The sequence below is a fragment of the Saccostrea echinata genome, unplaced genomic scaffold (assembly GCF_033153115.1).
Source record: "Saccostrea echinata isolate AGI-Se365-2 ecotype Australia unplaced genomic scaffold, CSIRO_AGI_Sech_v1 ptg000006l, whole genome shotgun sequence".
Classification (NCBI taxonomy): Eukaryota; Metazoa; Mollusca; class Bivalvia; order Ostreida; family Ostreidae; genus Saccostrea; species Saccostrea echinata.
In genome coordinates this window covers 10,096,395-10,114,408 of record NW_026889755.1, presented here as the reverse complement: position 1 = coordinate 10,114,408, position 18,014 = coordinate 10,096,395, and the positions used below count along the sequence as shown (strand labels likewise).

The following is an 18,014-nucleotide window of genomic DNA, read 5'->3' as shown; positions in this document are numbered from 1 at the left end:
TACGAACATGTATCCGTTTGCATGTAACTCCAGGAACCCAGAAAACAGATGCTATTAAGGGAATCATCGAACAGCGCGTGTTTTCAATATTGTCATATTTCAATTATCTGTTTTAATTTGAATACATGAAATTCTATGTATTTTTAAAAATTTTTGTTTACAGCAGTTAACTGAGTTTCCATGTATTCCTCTTGAAAATGGTTCTCACGTATGCATTTTCAGATTGAAGGGAGGGGGTTGAATTTTGCGGTTTCTCGTGTTTCCTCTGCATAGGTTGTATATAATTACAGAAAATGAAGAAAAAATATTCAAAAAGGATCGAGTTATTTTGGAAGTTATTATACAGTACATTGGAAGTTATTGTACGGCTAAGCTCCGCCCCTAGAAATTATAGTACGTTGGAATTCAGCCAACTCTTCTATCTTATTTAAAATATGTTTAACATCAAAAGAAAAAGTACCGCGCCATGACACAAGACATTAACAGACACATTCTCCCGTCTGCAAGGGGTTTATTGTACAGAGAGGCGTGACGGTCTCGTCGCTCCTCGACTCGTCTGCCACGCCTCTCTACAATAAATACCTTACAATGAAAGAAAGTACTGTAAATATAACTTAACACTGCTTCCAGCGGTCATGATTTGCAGCATAGCAGATGTAAGCAAATAGCGAGCATTGGGTAAAAATAGTACATCCTTCATTTATTGACGGAAAGATTCACAATCTTACAAATTAAGCATGTTAATGGAATTTACACACTAAACACAAAATATAAAATCATTTTCACAATTATTTGTTTACAAGTACATATTATGAATATAAAATGGTTATTCTTGTTCATGCAGTTTCATTTTGTCCATGGCCAAAATTGCAATAGACAATTTGGTTTGTTTCAATTCGTATCAAGGTTCCCAGATTCAAATCAAGATAGATTAAGACCATGGACTTGTCAGTGCGAATATATTGACCAATCGTAGCTCTTGACTCGATCGAAAAGCGTTAACCTGTCAACTTAAAGCACGTATAAACTGCGAATCGGCCACTGTGAATATTGCAAAAATGGTTGGAAGAAGAAAGGTGAAGCCCCCTGGATGATTTTTGGAGGGAGTTATTAGAATATATACTTATATACAGTATAGTATAGGGTAGTTTACGTTATTATATCAATACAGCCTTTACATCGTTAGTACAAAGCTATTTATAAAGCAAACGCAAAAGAAAAAAAAGATATGCGGAGGACAGACTTGGAATTTGGCACATGTCTTAAATTTTGCTCTTGGATACATTTTTATACATGTATATATGTATTGTGTTACATTATATTTTTTCAATTTACTTCTGATCAGATAGGTAGATATATCTTTATGTGTATTACAAGAGTTATTGGTTATGTAAGGTTCTATTATGAATGTAAATGCTGTATTGATCCTCGGTTCATGTGATGTCCCATCTGTATGTAACTCGGAGTGCATTTAGTATTTCTATGATAGGTCAATCTATGATTTCATTTAAATTAGAAAAAATGTTCACTAAATTCTGGCAAATACATGGTATTCATTACAAGTCTGTCCTGTTTGTCTGTAAATTGTTGTTTTACTTACAATGTAAAATGAGGTTAATTTTGGATAACTGAATTGTAGGAATTTTTTTTAGATTTGTCGTTTTATTTTTTTCAGTCTCTAACCATACACTTACCATAAAGAGTGATCCACCTTGATTGTTTTTGTTGGTAAACTATCTGCACAGATGCAGAATAGTAAGAGAATATGACCATGAACCTCTGAGATTATGGCGATAGGTCAAAGACAGTGAGGATAAACTACTCAGAGTTCGGGCTTTGACGGAGAAGGGCCAATCATTCTTTGACGATAAGTTTCCGAATCTGCAAGAAAAGTGCACTAGTTCATGGAGGGAAACAGAGGACATCACAGCAAATTTTGATAGTGATAATATGGACAGGAAGTACTTAAGACCATGTAAATGCCAGATTCAAACAGTTCCTTAAAGAAAGTCAAGACTTGGCAAACTTTTTAGCAAGAAGACGCACAGATCAACTCTACAGAAACTGGAGCAGCACGAGTCCCAGTATAGCACACATTCAGATAAGATATAGTGTTCACATTTCGGTATGTTCTACATGATAGATTACTGAACGCAGCTGAACGACTTTCAGAGAAGTTTGAAGTTAAATCCAAGGCTTCATCACAAGTTTCAAGGACAGTGTCAAAGATACTCAAAAAACGGGTGAAAGCGGAGACCCAGCAAACAAGACTGAAATATTTGGAAGAGCAGGCTGGAAAAACAAAAGGCAGCTACTGATATTGATATATGCTTTCTAAGGAAAAAGCAGCAGCTGTGGCAAACACAGAAGTGAGTGCCATGGAAATTATGATCGTGGATCACACGGAAGTGTTCGATTTGACATTGAAGAAGAAAGAGTGGAACAGACGGCCAGAGAAGGAACTGAAGTTTAAGTGAACTCGCAGGTCTACAACCACTCAGAGATACCTAACCAAGTTCAACATGAGGACGCCTCACATCATTCGAGACCTGTAAGCATCACTTCACCTCAATCAGGATTTCATTTTCCAACAGCAAGCCCAGTTCAATCTCGTGAACAATCACCAATAGTTGATCTGAGCAACTACCTTTTAAAGAAAGATTCACTATTGCATCGTTTCTCAGCTTTGGATGATTTTGCCCATCGTGAGACCTTGAAGTGTGTTAACCAAAAAGTAAGTCACCATGACCTTTCTCAATTTTATGGCTAATCATTTTCTAAACATTATTTCAGACACTAAGAGGGTTAGAATCATCAAACCGTTGAAGTTGATGCACCTGGGGGCCTTAAAACAGATTCATTAAAAATAGGTCACAATGACCTACTTTTGGAATTTTACAGGTATTCATTTTCAAATTGTTTTAGAGGCATATTTTAGATTCTTTGAAGCATAGGATCATCAAACTTTGTCAGTTGATGCATCTTGAGTCCTCGAAGTGTGTCGACCAAAAATTAGGTCACCGTGACCTACTTTTACAATTTTATGGCTTAATTTGAATATTTCAGATACTAATTGGCTTGGAATTATCAAACTTTGTCAGTTGATGCATTTTGGGTCTTAAGAGTGTATCAACCAAAAAGTAGGTCGCCTTGAGCTACTTTTGCAATTTCATGGTTTAATTTAATTATTTCAGATACTAAATGGCTTAGAATCACCAAACTTTGTCAGTTGATGCATCTTGAGTCTTCGGATTGTGTCGACCAAAAAGTAAGTCACCGTGACTTACTTTTACAATTTCATGGCTTAATTTGAATATTTCAGATACTAATTGGCTTGGAATTACCAAACTTTGTCAGTTGATGCATTTTGTTGTTCGGAGTGTATCAACCAAAAAGTAGGTCACCGTGACCTACTTTTGGAATTTCATGGCTATTTCAGATACTTATTTGTTTAGAATCATCAAATTTTGTCAGTAGATGCATCCTGAGTCCTCGGAGTGTATCAACCAAAAAATAGGTCACCTTGACCTACTTTGCAATTTCATGGCTAAATTTAAATATTTCAGATACTATAATGGCTTAAAATCATCAAACTTTGTCAGTTGATGCATCTTAAGTCCTCGGAGTGTGTCGACCAAAAAGTAGGTCACCGTGACCTACTTTTACAATTTCATTGCTTAATTTGAATATTTAGATACTTATTTGTTTAGAATCATCAAATTTTTTCTGTAGTTATACCTTGAGTCCTCAGAGAGTATCAACCAAAAAGTAAGTCACTGTGGCCTACTTTTGCAACTTCATGGCTAAATTTAAAATATTTCAGATACTAATTGGCTTGGAGTTATCAAACTTTGTCAGTTGTTGCCATGATGACCTACTTTAGAAATTTCAAGGCCCCTGCTACGTGGGCTGGAGTTGCCCTTTCACCATTGTAAGAGACTTCCAAAGGAAGGTAGTTGTAACTCATGTAACAAAGGTATCCAGTCAACTCGTTCCCAAACCGAATGGAACCCAAAAGTCAACTCGTACCCAAAACCGAAGTCAACTTGTATCCAAGGTTTTATTTACAATTGTTAGAATTTATTTTTATATGAAAAAGTATAATTTTGAAAAAAAAAAAATAAGGAAAATCAGAATTTGAAGAAGAGAACTGTTTATTTTTCATAAATACTTTAATGGTGAAACATTAAATCAATTTCCCTTATAACTGCCGACTTCGAGAGAGGGATCTGGAAGGGACTACAGGAGGTGTTCCCCCAGGCCAGGATCCGTGAGCGTGTGTTCAACTGGTCCAAGGCGCTATACAAAGAAGTTCAGGAACACGGACTACAGTTTAGATATAATTAAGTAGACGAAAAAGATAACTACACTTTCTGATAGAATTAAAATTATGTTGAAATATAATAAAAAAATAAAAGATTTTAAAAAAGTATATATATATATAAATTTTTTTTTTCAAGACATAAAAAAATCTTCAGATTTCAATAAAATTGTATTTATTTTCATTCAGGTTGCATACAGAGAGAGAGAGAGAGAGAGATGATGTCAACAAGTGCGTGAGGAAGTTGATGGCACTCCCTCTCACTATGTACAGAGGACGTTGATTACCAATCGTACCTGGCCAGTTTCATCCTGGTGTATTTTCCACCAGTCCATCAGGACAAACAATGAGGTATTAATATATTAAGAAAATTAAAGATTTGTTAATATTCTAAAATTTACTTTACTTCTATACAATGTACAACTTGAAATAAAATCATTTGGTATGACTTTAATTTTAAATCAATTCTTCAGGTTGAAGGCTGGCACACCAGGATGAGCCTCCAGAAGGCCTTTGCAACTAGTGTCACATTAAAAAGCATAATCCCTACTGGGTTAAATATTGACTTGCATTATAAACTAAGTGCTGCATTTGTAGCGGTCTCAAATATGCTACTTTATTTAATTCGTAAATTGACATTATTTTTACACTTTTTGTATCTTTATCCTTAATGTGTATCTCAATTACCCCACATGTCTATGTTATATACCGCCTGCTGATTGCCATATTAATTTATGTAACTGATACATTGACTCCTAATCTTAGGGATCCAAAATATGAGCTCCTTATTGTCAGGAGCGGATCTTTAGTATAAATACCGCGCTGAAACTGAGTTAAGGGGGATTCAGTACTATGACTTTGACACTTTGATTATAAACTTCGCTCATGTTACTATTTGGATTATATAACTTAGATATTTTTTGTGATTGATATTAGTGATTGTATATGGTTGTGAGATGTGTAAATAAACTGTAGAATAGATGAACTTGAGTCTCATTTCAAGAGATGAGGAAGGATTTTACGCTACCAAAATAAAGACTTAATTAAATGCGACCGCTCGGTCGGCGCTACACATTACTTTTGTTTCCAGATTTATGGGTCTTCGTAGACAAATGTCAGATAATTTCTTGCCAGTAGTAAGTCACTTTTCTGTATGTTGTATCCGTCTCCATGAAAATAATAGCTTTAAGGAGGTTGGATCCTGACATCAAAAGTAATGAGAATTTTTTATCAAGTATATTTTTAGAATTTATACACATACCTTAATTAAAAATCAAAACAGAAAATTGGGGTCGATGCGCTTCTTTTGGCGCTACAGAGCATTTAGTTTGACCTTTTTGCACTGTAAAAACGTCTTACACATAAATCATTTTTTAAAGTTTTTCCTCCGATATTTTTTATTCAAATAAGTTATGGGAACAAACACAGTTTTATTTCATCTTGAATAGACGCATTAAAATTTTTGACAACGAAAAAAAATTTAAAGAACTCCGCACGTTCAATTATTTGACCTTTTTGCACTCAAAAAATTTCATTTTGCTATCATTACAAATTTAACAAGCAAAAAACTCATTTTAAAGTAATGACATTTTACTGAATTTAAGAAGAATGGTTAAAGGTATCTTGTATATTCAGAAAAGAAAGTTAAAAGTGGGGGTCTGTGATGTTAATTTTTAAACATTACTAAAATAGTGCTAATTTTGAGCTTAAATTCGGGCTATTTTTTTCTTGATTTTCACAATATATTTGATTTATTGATCAAATATGATGATTGAATTCATGACAGTTTATTAAATATATAATTTAGGACCAGTATAAAACAGTTCACTGCTCAAAATAATTCTGTCTGCAGACTGCATGTAAAAATAGGAATCCAAACTAACATACTTTAAATACTTCGAAAGCGAAAAAAATGATCATTTTCTTCTAAAAAAACCTTCCGCCACAAAATATAGTTCCTCACTTAATGCTTTTGGTATGGAATTTAATCATGGAGTTTTAACTGAATCTAGTTTATTTGGCATTGTAGAATCCAAATTTCTTGTAAGAATTAAAACATTACGCAGATTTTTTTAAATATAGGTTAAAATAAAAAACTGCTCAAAAGCTCAGGAGCGAACCTCGTTAACGCTTTTATTGATTAGTCAGCCCACGGGCTGACTAGTTACGGTGGGAAGAAACTGCAAGTGCGCTTGCGTAATTTGGAATTCTGGGGAAAAGATGTACACGACTTGTTCCAAAGAAACTCGTGCTATTTGCTCCAACCAAAGGGCGTGATTCTTCACAAACACCCTCTAAGCAAAGACGCGCCTCGATTTATTTATAGACTGCATTGTTCTTCGTCGTTCTCAACGAAAAATTAAAGAAGAGATTGTTCTAAGTGGGAAATATGATACTATGAAAATATTTCAGTGCTTCTTATAGAAGATGAGAAGTTTATATGCAGAACACATTTAACACTTCATATATATACCCTCAATCGCCGTTGCAAGTTCACGGATTTGTGTGTATTCCTCTGATTGCCTGATGCAAGACTCCCTCGATCAATACCTTGCATAAGACATGTACGGCTCGGAATTCACACAATAATCCACTTGCACAAAGGTCCCAAAACAGTGTAAAAAAAGAATCTCTTTTCACTTTAATGATGAAAGTTATGAAAACGTCAGAAGATCACTTAAGATGTGTAAAGTCTTATAATTTACACGATGATAGACATGTAAGTGCCGCTTGTGCACGTGAACCGCGCCCACAGGTGAGGAACTGACCACAGTAGAACTGTGATTGTTGAGAGAAACTGCGCGGATTTATAGACAGCCCCCCCCCCCCCCCTCATTAGAGAGAGTGAGCGAGATGGAATCCAGTATCATTTTAAGGTATACGTACTGTATGTATAACATATTTTGAATTTCCAGTTTATTACTTTATTTTGGAAGCAATTCTTTTCTTTCCTAATAACACTAAAATGGATGCTTAAATTTAGAAACTGAATTAAATATACATGTACATACAGTATGCACCCCTCCCCTTCCCCTCTCATGCATTGCCTCGAACCTGCACTATTAAAAACTTTTATCTAATTATAATTAAATTAACACAATCTAACCCAAGGTCTACCTTCCGTTTAAGCATCATAATCTATATCATTTATAGAATATAACTAAAAATGAAAATGTATACATTCTTCAACGTTCAATGATTAGGATCATAGTGGCTTTGTTCATTTCTGAGACGAACTTTATCTGATGTCCGCCCCAAAAGATATTAATTGGAAGTCATCATAATGATCACGATGTAACCTAACTAAAATTTATTCTATGCTTTATTATTTATTATGTACAGCATTATTTACAAATGAGAAAACGACTGGGTGAATTTTAACTTAGACGACACTGACTTTTGATGAACACAACATGATGGATAAAACAAATCATATACCATCACAAAACAAGAAAGAAACTTTCTGTATTCCAGTGGCTGACTCTCAGCTTTTTTTTTAAAAAGCTAAACTTGTAGTCTTCAACGGTATCGCCTACGTATTGTTACGATTACAACAGAATTAAAACACGTACGCCTTACCTTAAACCATGTTTTACGGAGTCCTAGTAACTCCTACAAATACGACGGTTTTGTTTGAGCCGAACTGCCAATATTCTGGATCGACCTGTCGTTGGGCTGACACTTCTGACTTTTGTATAAGTCACGAATTAGTAGTACTTCATTTTCAATTAGAAGAAGAGCTTGCCTGGCGTGAACAAATTATTACTTTGCTAGGTATTCAAGAAAGTCACGTCCAGGATGATAAAACGCCTTTGTTATGGAATAAAAAAATAATCTAGTGTTTATTATCAATCGGAAAGGAAACTGATTTAAAAACATTCTATATATTTGTTTCCTTTTTTAATAAGAGTAAATATTAGAACACCGTTTTTAGATCTATTGGTCAGAGACCAGAAGAGCTTATGCGATAGTAAGGTGTCCATCGTCCGTCTAGCTGTCTGTCCGTCCGTCTGTCTGTAAACAATTTTTCAAAACGATACTCCTCCTACAGTTTTAGTCTGATTTCAATATAACTTGGCACACAAGTAGACTCTACTAAGATACATAATTTATGGCATTGGTTTTTGATTTCAATGAAAGATGTTGTCATGGTTACTAAAAATAAAAATTTCTGTGAAATTCATTAAAAATGCAACTCCTCCTACAGTTTTGGTCTGATTTCAATATAGCTTGGCACACAAGTAGAATACACTAAGATACATAATTTAGTGCATCGGTTTTTGATCTCGATGAACGGTGTTGCCATGGTTACTAAAAATAGAAATTTCTGTGAAATTCATTTAAAATGCTACTCCTCCTACAGTTTTGGTCTGATTTCGGTATAATTTGCCACACAACTAAACTACACTAAGATACATAATTTAGTGCATCGGTTTTTGATTTCGATGAACGGTGTTGCCATGGTTACTAAAAATAGAAATTTCTATGAAATTCCTTTAAAACGCTACTCCTCCTACAATTTTGTACTCTTAAAAGAAACTTAAGTGATGAAAATTACTTTTGAAATTATTATTTTAATTTTTAAATTAGGTGAAAACCTTGCTGAGGCAATTACTAAAGCTTTGGATCAATCGAACACACCAAGGACCTCGCTCTTTATGGTATCAGATAATGCAACAAATATAACTAAAGCAGGAGATCTACTCAAGTGTGAACTCCATCTTGGATGCTACGCTCATACTCTAAACTTAGCTGTTCAGAAATGTTTGGGAGTCCAATCAGTTGCACGTCTTCTTGCCCGAGTCAGAAAGATCGTTGGTTTTTTCCACAGGAGTAGTGTTACATCTGCAATGCTGAAAACACAAGCATCTCTGTTGGAACTTCCTTATCACAAACTTGTTACTGATGTTACTAGGTGGAACAGTGCATATGAGATGCTTGATGGGTATATATCTATGCATGCAGCTGTATTTAGTGTCCTGGTAAGCAAGGATCTTAAAAACAAGGATAAAGACTTAAAGTTTCTCACTGATGATGAAACTACCCTTTCTGAGGATATTATTACCTGTTTTAAACCACTGAAGGCAATGGCCACAACAATGTGCAGTGAAACAAGTCCTACAGCTTCCATTATTTTGCTTATACATTACCAGCTACTTGATCATGTTCTTCTCCCAAAAGAAGGTGACTCTCCAACAATAGTAAACATAAAAAAAGTCAATGTCTTTGAATCTGAAAGAAAAAAATACGATAGTAAACTATAATTAACTGTAGTTTACTATAGTTAACTATAGTATCAAAGTAAGAACTTTGGAACTTTGACTAACCATAGTGAAAACTTTGGAACTTTGGTTAACTATAGTAAAAACTTTGGAACTTTGATTTACTATAATAAAAAACTTTAAAACCTTGATTTACTATAGAAAAACCCATGGAAGTAATGTTTCTGATTTTCATTCTTGATATTTTAGGATATTTAATGTTCAAAATTCATAAAAGCTTCAGAGAACTTTTTATAAACCCGATCTTTCCCCTAAATGAAGGTACAAGAAATGAATTTTAATGTAAGGTTGTCTGTCGCGCCATAGATGAGCAACATTTTAATGTATTTAATTTAATGCAGATGCAGTGTAAGTCTTTTTTTATGGATAATGGACAATAATAAACTATGAAATAAAATATGCGTCATTTAGAACTAATATGCCTTCTCCATCAACTTCAGTAAAAAGGTAATTTTTTTTTATAATTTATAAATGTAATTATTGCATTTGAATTAACTGATTTGTAAATTTAAAATAAAATGCACAAAAAAACCCAGACCCCACCCAACCTCATTTCCATCCCCTTAAAAACGGTAAAATAAGCAAAAAATTATTAAATACTTGAATCAGTTGATAAACTATTGTGAAAACGTTGAAATAGTACAGTGATACTTTGAAACTTTGATTTACTATAGTGAAAACTTTAGAACTCTGATTCACCATAGTAAAAACTTTGGAACTTTGATTTACTATAGTGAAAACTTTAGAACTTTGATTCACCATAGTAAAAACTTTGGAACTTTGATTTACTATAGTGAAAACTTTGGAACTTTGATTCACTATAGTAAAAACTTTGGAACTTTGATTCACTATAGTAAAAACTTTGGAACTTTGATTTACTATAGTAAAAACTTTGGAACTTTGATTTACTATACTGAAAACTTTAGAACTTTGATTCACTATAGTAAAAACTTTGGAACTTTGATTCACTATAGTAAAAACTTTGGAACTTTGATTCACTATAGTAAAAACTTTGGAACTTTGATTTACAACAGTGAAAACTTTGGAACTTTGATTCACCATAGTAAAAACTTTGGAACTTTGATTCACTATAGCTAAGTATAGTAAACTATAGTTAAATATAGTTTACTATAGTATTTTTTGTTAGGGATATGCTACAAAAGAAAACATGTTGAACAAAGTATCAACCCTTGATCCTCGTTTCAAAACACTACCTTATTTACCTGAGGAGGATCGATTGTCAGTTTTTGACACATTAGTGAGGGGGCAGGAAATCTTTCTAACACGAACACAAAGATTACTGAAGACTGAGCCAGTGAACAATGCTGACAATCCACCCATTCTAGAGATTCCTCCTCTGCCTGTATTGGCTACAGTTTCAAATGATTCTGCTCCTCACCCTCCTGAGGAGAATCCTATTCCTCCAAAGATCATGAAAATTGAGTCAAAATCGAAACCTTCATCTAGTACCCTTGGTGACATCCTTGGTGATATTTACATAACTAAAGTGCACCTTTGAAAAAGTCTAAGCTTCAACAAGCAGAGGATGAAATATTGCAGTACAAGAGCTGCCCTGGTATCCCAGTGAATGCTAATGCATTAAATTGGTGGAAAGAAAATCAAGGACAGTTCCCAATTTTGGCTGTACTTGCTAAAAAGTACTTGTGCATACCAGGCACAAGTGTGCCATCCGAACGTGTCTTTTCTACAGCGGGGGACATAGTGTCTGTCCAAAGGGCAAATCTCAAGTCAAAGCATGTAGACATGTTAATTTGTTTTAAAAAAGAATATGTGATTCAGTAATTGTGGAGTACTTCAACTCAGTTTTATTGAATCTTTGGAATCTAGTCATGAAAGTTGAGGCCTAATGAGCTTGATTTATTGTTTTTTGTTTACCTAGTAATGCTAAATGACAGAACTTCAGGTTTTTAATGAGCAAACACTCAGATTTCTTATTTTATTTTTTATCATTTTAACTGTTATTTCAATTTTATATACAGTAAAGTGTTCTGTAAGTTGTTGTAGTGTCATATTTTTCTATAAAAGAGTAAAGAGTTCTTCTAAAATAAATAAATTTAATACAATTTATTAGTTTTTAGCTCTACTGGTCAGAGACCAGGCCCCGCCGTCACCAAAATTTTATTTACCTCAACCTCAAATCTCAACTCAAGTCACTGAGGTAGCCTCAACTGAGATTTTCCTCAATTCGCCGTCACCAAGCGGTTTGAGGAATACCTCAGTTGAGGCTGAAAATTTACACTTAACTCAGCTGAGTACGTACACAGAAAATTTCGAGCGATTTCGCGGATTTTTTACGCAATAAAATTTTGTCGTCTGTGTTTGTATTTCTTTACAATGGCTGAAAAAGAGATAGAAAGTTTAATATCTTCGGCAAAAAGAAAGAGGGATGCTAACTGGTCTTCCGAGGAGGAGATTGTATTAATAGAAGAGGTGCTAAAGTTTGAGGAGCAGTTATTTGGCAAAATAAAAGGGGCAGGTGTAAAGGGGAAACATAGCAAAATAAAGGAGGAAACGTGGCAGTCTATTACGGACACACTCAATCTGTAAGTATTATAAGGTACATGTATATCAACATTCAACTTACCCGAGTTGCTCTTGGGTAGCCAGATGACTCGCTATTATCTCCCTTAGTAGGAGGTGTATGCACAAAATTTATCCTCGTTTATTTCAGTCCTATACATGAAGTTTTTAATTTCTTTTGTGTACTCGATTGAGACTTAAACTTAAATCAACATATAAAATAAATTTAACATATACATTGTACTTAATGAATACATTTTTCCTGCGTAATATTGCTCTTTCATCAGTTGTTTAAATATCATTGTTCAATTCAATTAGTTTATTTACCAATTAAGGGCCCTCATGGGGCAAAAAGAAAGTACATTGTAAATTAACATTTATGTATAGTCATATACATGTAATACAATATACATACACACAAGAGAGAAAGAGTTGCATGATTGATAGGACAAAGACATAAAAAAGAATAAATCAGATAGTTTTCATAATATGCATGTACATAAATTCTGCACAAATAATATCATGCATGTGCATGCAATATTAATGCTTCAACGAAAGTTACTTTGTGTTATAGGCCTATGACTGATTGAAAATAATCAATATCTCTAGTGTGTAAGACCAAACCGCCAAGTTTTTAATTCTTCGAACTCAATTCTGAAAGTTAAAACTTGAAAGGGGGATGTCATTGTAACACACTTCTCATATATGTTTCTTTAAATCGATTTTACAGTATGTCATTTACATAATTAGTAAACAGAACTCTTTAAGATAGGGAAAAGATAGATACAAAGTATCAAATTTTAGTTGGTTGATATAACTTATTTCGCTTTCAGTGCAACCCAATAAAAAATTTAACTCTATTTTGAATTTTAAAAAAATCAAACTGGCAACGGCTTTTAAGAGTTTAAAACACCAAACAAGCATCACATTAATTCCATGTAATTTTTAAAATCATTATATTTCTATTTCCTATATCATAGGAACCCTGCTGGAATATATATGTTAGAATACTAAAATATCTTTTTCAGAGAAGGATCAATGAATTTTTCACTTTTTTGTAAGTAAGCGCTGATCCAATCGACCCCCCCTCCCCGACTTAATCAAAACAAAGGTTTTAACTGCCAAACATCGGAATAATTCAGGTTATTACATTACATTCATTTATGTGTCAAAATATGGTACGAGAATGACAAATTCTCATAAACTTATGATGGGCTTCGATCGCCTCTGGGCCCCCAAGGGCACCTACACCCTTTACCATCTAATAGCGCTTCCTCTATCGCAAAACCCTGGATCCACGCCTGCAGTGGATTCGATTTCATTTGTCCCATATCGGTGTATGCTGAATTGCACCGGCATTAACAACAACACTGAACACTATACAATTCCTATTGCGTGATATTTTTATGCCATTTGAATGATCTGCCCTTGAATCTAAAATTTAAATTAACTTAAATCTATACTGTTTACTAATTTTTCAATCCTTCAAACGTTCTTAATATTTAATTAGGCCAAGGTAAATGATTTTAAAAACTTTGCATATATTTGCCCCGTTTTAGAAAGGAACATTGGCTTTTGTACATCAATACCTTGTTGTCGCCAATGGTAAATGACTGGCATCCTATATTGATAATGATATTGAAAAAAAAAATGTATGCTTGTAGTATAAAGTGTCCTTAAACGGATTAGTAGTTAACAAAATGTAGAAAAAAGGAGGGGGAAAATATTCCCAATAATAATCAATTTACCTTGATCTACATGTATCACTTCAATATTTAAACGTTTTTTTTAATTATTATAGACAATTCAGAAATGAAAGAACATCAGATTCAATTTCCAAAAAATATGACAACATAAAACAAAGAGGTAAATACTGTATTGACTATTCAACATTTAAATCGATGATTTTGAGAGAAATAAAATTAAAAAAAAAAACTTTTTAAATTGTAGCCAAAGATAAAATTGATGGAATTCGTCGCCCGAAGACAGGAGGAGGTCCACCACCGGCACCAATGACCCAAGCTGAGGAGGTCCTTTACCAGGCCATGGATACGCGTCCGAGCATTGTAGGGTTGATCGGTGGGATTGATTCAGATGGTAATAATTATGTTTTATCGCATCCCGCAAAACCGGGTCGTTCTGTAATTCAAAGTAACTGTTGGTGTTGGTGTATGCGAAGTTTAAGTGAGAAGTTAATGAGAAGGCATAATGAACAATTATTTACGTCTCTGTCATATACTTTTAAAAGAATGTATACATCAAAATAGTGTTTTATCTAATCTTTAATCTAATTAAGCATGCAATATAATAATTCTTCCATGTTTATAGTAAATATGCTTAAGTTTTAAATGACGGGTCCCGTTTTTAAAAAGAAAATTATTTCAATATTTAAAATTAAAAAAAAAACTTACCTTATACGCGTATATCTTTAGTTTATAAAAGTTATAATGATATGTGATAGCTATCTGTTTCCTATATTTTTTTGTGCACTTAAGGGAATCGGTGATAACGGCAAAAAGTTATGGCCACTTATTCTTCGTTTCTTCTGACCTCATTTTTTTTTTCTTATTATTCAAGAGAAAAATTTTCATAATTCTGATTTGACTTGTAGAACCATTTATATTTTCTAACCAACAAGAAGGGATTTGTCAAAGTTCCGCTTCAACAGCAGTGACAGGCGTCGTTTGTGATGAGGGAGGTGCTGGCGGCGATGCTTCAAGTTCATCTAATGGTAAATAAACTATTTAGGATGATGGGTTTATTAAAAAATGTAAATACAAATATAAATTAAATAGACAGTAAAGGAAAAAATATATGTAGGTTTTATTATATACATGTATTTATACACAGAGAGACGTTCTACGGAAAAAAGGAAGAAAAAGAGGGCACATAGAGATATCCTTGAGGAGTTGGAAATTGAAAATCTGAAACTGGAAAATGAGAAATTGATGCAAGAAACGAAGAAGCTTGGAATAGAACAAAAGAAATTGGAAACAGAGGAAAAGAAATTGCAAATTGAAATTGAATTTCTTGAAATGAAGAAATCTTATTTAATATGCAAACTTAATTCTGAATTTCCGGAATGTCTGTTGAATCCAGCAGGCATATAGTTAATCAAATCTGTAGTCTCCTTTCAACGAGTTGTTGGGGATCGTAAACTTTTGATTCAAGATTATCTGGGCAGCATACCAACAAATACAATAATGCATGTATCAGTAAAATTATCAAACTTATTTATTTTTGTTCAACCAGTTATTATTTCACGTGACAAGTGTTGGTTTTTATCGTATTTTCAAATTAAGCTGATGTTCTTTGGATGACTTGCATGACCTGAAAAAGAAGTTTAATCTTAGTGTCATCGTTTTTCATAATTTATGTCAAACACACTACATCAACTCTTAAATGCATTGAAATCTGCATATAGTCCCGTATTAACCGGGAAAAGGGGTGGAGGGATGGTGTGCATCCCCCCCCCCCCCCACCTTCAATAATTTTGACAGTATATATTTCTACAGAACAACCCTAGTTGCTAAATTACAATTCAAAATTCAAAATGCTTGTTTTCGGATTTTTTACATGTTGAAAACTTATCTATACCAAACTATCATTAAAACAACGAACAAAAAAATGTTTTTAAACCTCTCTCAAATTGTTGGCAAAGTGCAGATTCCCGCAAGATCCGACTGTCGTGTACGCTGCCAGGCCAGTTGGCACAAATGCTTGTAAAGCGGAACTTGGCATCACAAACCAACTTATCATAGGAAATAAATAAATAAAAAAAAGTAAGCATAAAAAGAGGACGGGGGCTGTGTCGAAGTATTGTCAGCCCCAACTTAGTTGCAATTCAAGGCCTTTTACAAGCAAAAAAGGCCATAGCATACAGATATTCCAGACTTTGGGATGTATTTTAGTATTCAAACCATGACTATAACTATGACGAAGGGGGCACTTTTCACTTTAAGTTATAATTGAGAATTAAATGTCCCAAAAATAAAATTATCGCTTAATTAATTAATTAATCTTAAAAATACTGACCTGTACATTCAGCGAGTGATAGCCTTTTCTGTTAACGAAATCCTGTTCATTATTAGAGGGAGCCATAATTCTAACGAAAGTGCCATCTACACACCCAAGGGCATTTGGGAAACCTATATATAGAAAAAAGAAATATTAATAATAAATATTCTTCATCAGTTGTCATTGCAATTTTACTATCATTGGTCAAATAAAATACAAATAGTATCGATAAGCATTAGAAATATAATATATAATAATATATGATATATTTATGCAAGCTATTTCAAAAATATCCACATACAAATTCTTAACTTTGTTCCAATATTTTTCTAATTAACTGATTTTTAATTTGACAGACACCCCCCCCCCCACACCCCTCCCGCAAAAGAGGACAGAAAAGAGAACAAAAATATAACTTTTTTTCTTATGACTGTCAGATGCAAAAAAAAATGGTTTTAAAACAACTGTGTCGTTTATATAAAACACATTCAAGTATGAGTTTATTTCTTGTTGATGACATTAGCATTAACTTTTATTGATCTTTGCTAAGGAGTTGGACTCAGATTCATGTACATCATGCTGGGTATAAATTTTCTTGATTCTGCGCATAAAAATTAATTGGCTCAAGTCAGACAACCTTTTTAAGAAAACTAACACTTGTAAACAAACATATTTTTTAAAGGGGGGTCAACCGAATGATACTCTGCATGATATAGACGACGATTCCGGAGCACGAGTTACTCATTGTGGATTCTAAAAAAAGAAAGTAGAAAAGAAAAACAAGCAGAAGTAAGGAACATACCAGCTATTTTGATGAATTCTTGTTTTGTTTGCCTTGCCTTTTCATCTCTGGGGAAGCTGATAAAGTGCCATCGAATACCAAGGATTGCATCTGTCACAGAACGACAGCATCTCCCAACAGTGGACTCAGATACATGCATACTGTCGCCTATAAGCTTGTGGTATGCTCCAGTGGCAAAAAATCTTAGGCATGCAAGGAGCTGCAACAGCGGGGGTAAGGCATTGTTTTTGGTACTTTGGAGCAGATTTCTGCCGATCATATCTAGCAAATAGAGAACTGTTGCCCGACGAAACCGATATCTTTCGAAAATCTCGTCGTCATTATACATCTCTAAGGGATTAAGGCGGTCACGGATGACTCTTTTTGAGGGCCTATTTCGAAGCAAGTTGTATCTCCGGCGTCTTCGTCTTCGTTCCGCCATATTTAATTTGCTTGAGTGTAGGTTTAAGGTAGAGTCTAAGTTACACTTAATTATTTGAGTATTTCCTCAAGATTGTCACTTGAGGAAAACTCAGATTTATGTGGTGATGGTGACTTGAGGATGAGGTAAGTGATTTGAGGGAAAAACTCAGACTTGAGGCTGAGTTTTGACTTGAGGAAAGTTGGTGACGGCGGGGCCAGAAGAGCTTATGCGATAGTAAGGTGACCGTCGTCCGTCCGTCTGTCTGTAAACAATTTTCAAAACGCTACTCCTCCTACAGTTTTGGTCTGATTTCAATATAACTTGGCACACAAGTAGACTACACTAAGGTACATAATTTAGTGCATTGGTTTTTGATTTCGATGAACGGTGTTGCCATGGAAACTAAAAATATAAATTTCTGTAAAATTTCTTTAAAACGCTACTCCTCCTACAGTTTTGGTCTGATTTCAATATAACTTGGCACACAAGTAGACTACACTAAGGTACATAATTTAGTTCATTGGTTTTTGATTTCGATGAACGGTGTTGCCATGGAAACTAAAAATATAAATTTCTGTAAAATTTCTTTAAAACGCTACTCCTCCTACAGTTTTGGTCTGATTTCAATATAACTTAGCACACAAGTAG

The 18,014-nt window shown here is 34.0% G+C and overlaps 3 protein-coding genes across 3 annotated transcripts; 2 read left to right on the top strand and 1 right to left on the bottom strand.

Moving 5' to 3' along the window:
- Window positions 1–8,979: 8,979 nt before the first annotated feature.
- On the top strand, window positions 8,980–11,122 carry LOC133180364 (E3 SUMO-protein ligase ZBED1-like). The gene is made up of 2 exons (XM_061314907.1): window positions 8,980–9,522; window positions 10,751–11,122. Exons 1-2 carry the CDS (start codon window positions 8,980–8,982, stop codon window positions 11,120–11,122), a joined length of 915 nt encoding a protein of 304 aa, XP_061170891.1.
- Window positions 11,123–11,958: 836 nt separating this feature from the next.
- On the top strand, window positions 11,959–15,254 carry LOC133180363 (uncharacterized). The gene is made up of 5 exons (XM_061314906.1): window positions 11,959–12,167; window positions 13,946–14,010; window positions 14,095–14,241; window positions 14,756–14,875; window positions 14,995–15,254. Exons 1-5 carry the CDS (start codon window positions 11,959–11,961, stop codon window positions 15,252–15,254), a joined length of 801 nt encoding a protein of 266 aa, XP_061170890.1.
- Window positions 15,255–15,436: 182 nt separating this feature from the next.
- Window positions 15,437–17,384, bottom strand: LOC133180362 (putative nuclease HARBI1). The gene is made up of 4 exons (XM_061314905.1): window positions 16,964–17,384; window positions 16,180–16,292; window positions 15,784–15,895; window positions 15,437–15,474 (listed from the first exon to the last, which is right to left on the bottom strand). The coding sequence occupies exons 1-4, from the start codon at window positions 17,382–17,384 to the stop codon at window positions 15,437–15,439; spliced, it is 684 nt and encodes a 227-aa protein (XP_061170889.1).
- Between the last annotated feature and the right edge of the window lie 630 nt (window positions 17,385–18,014).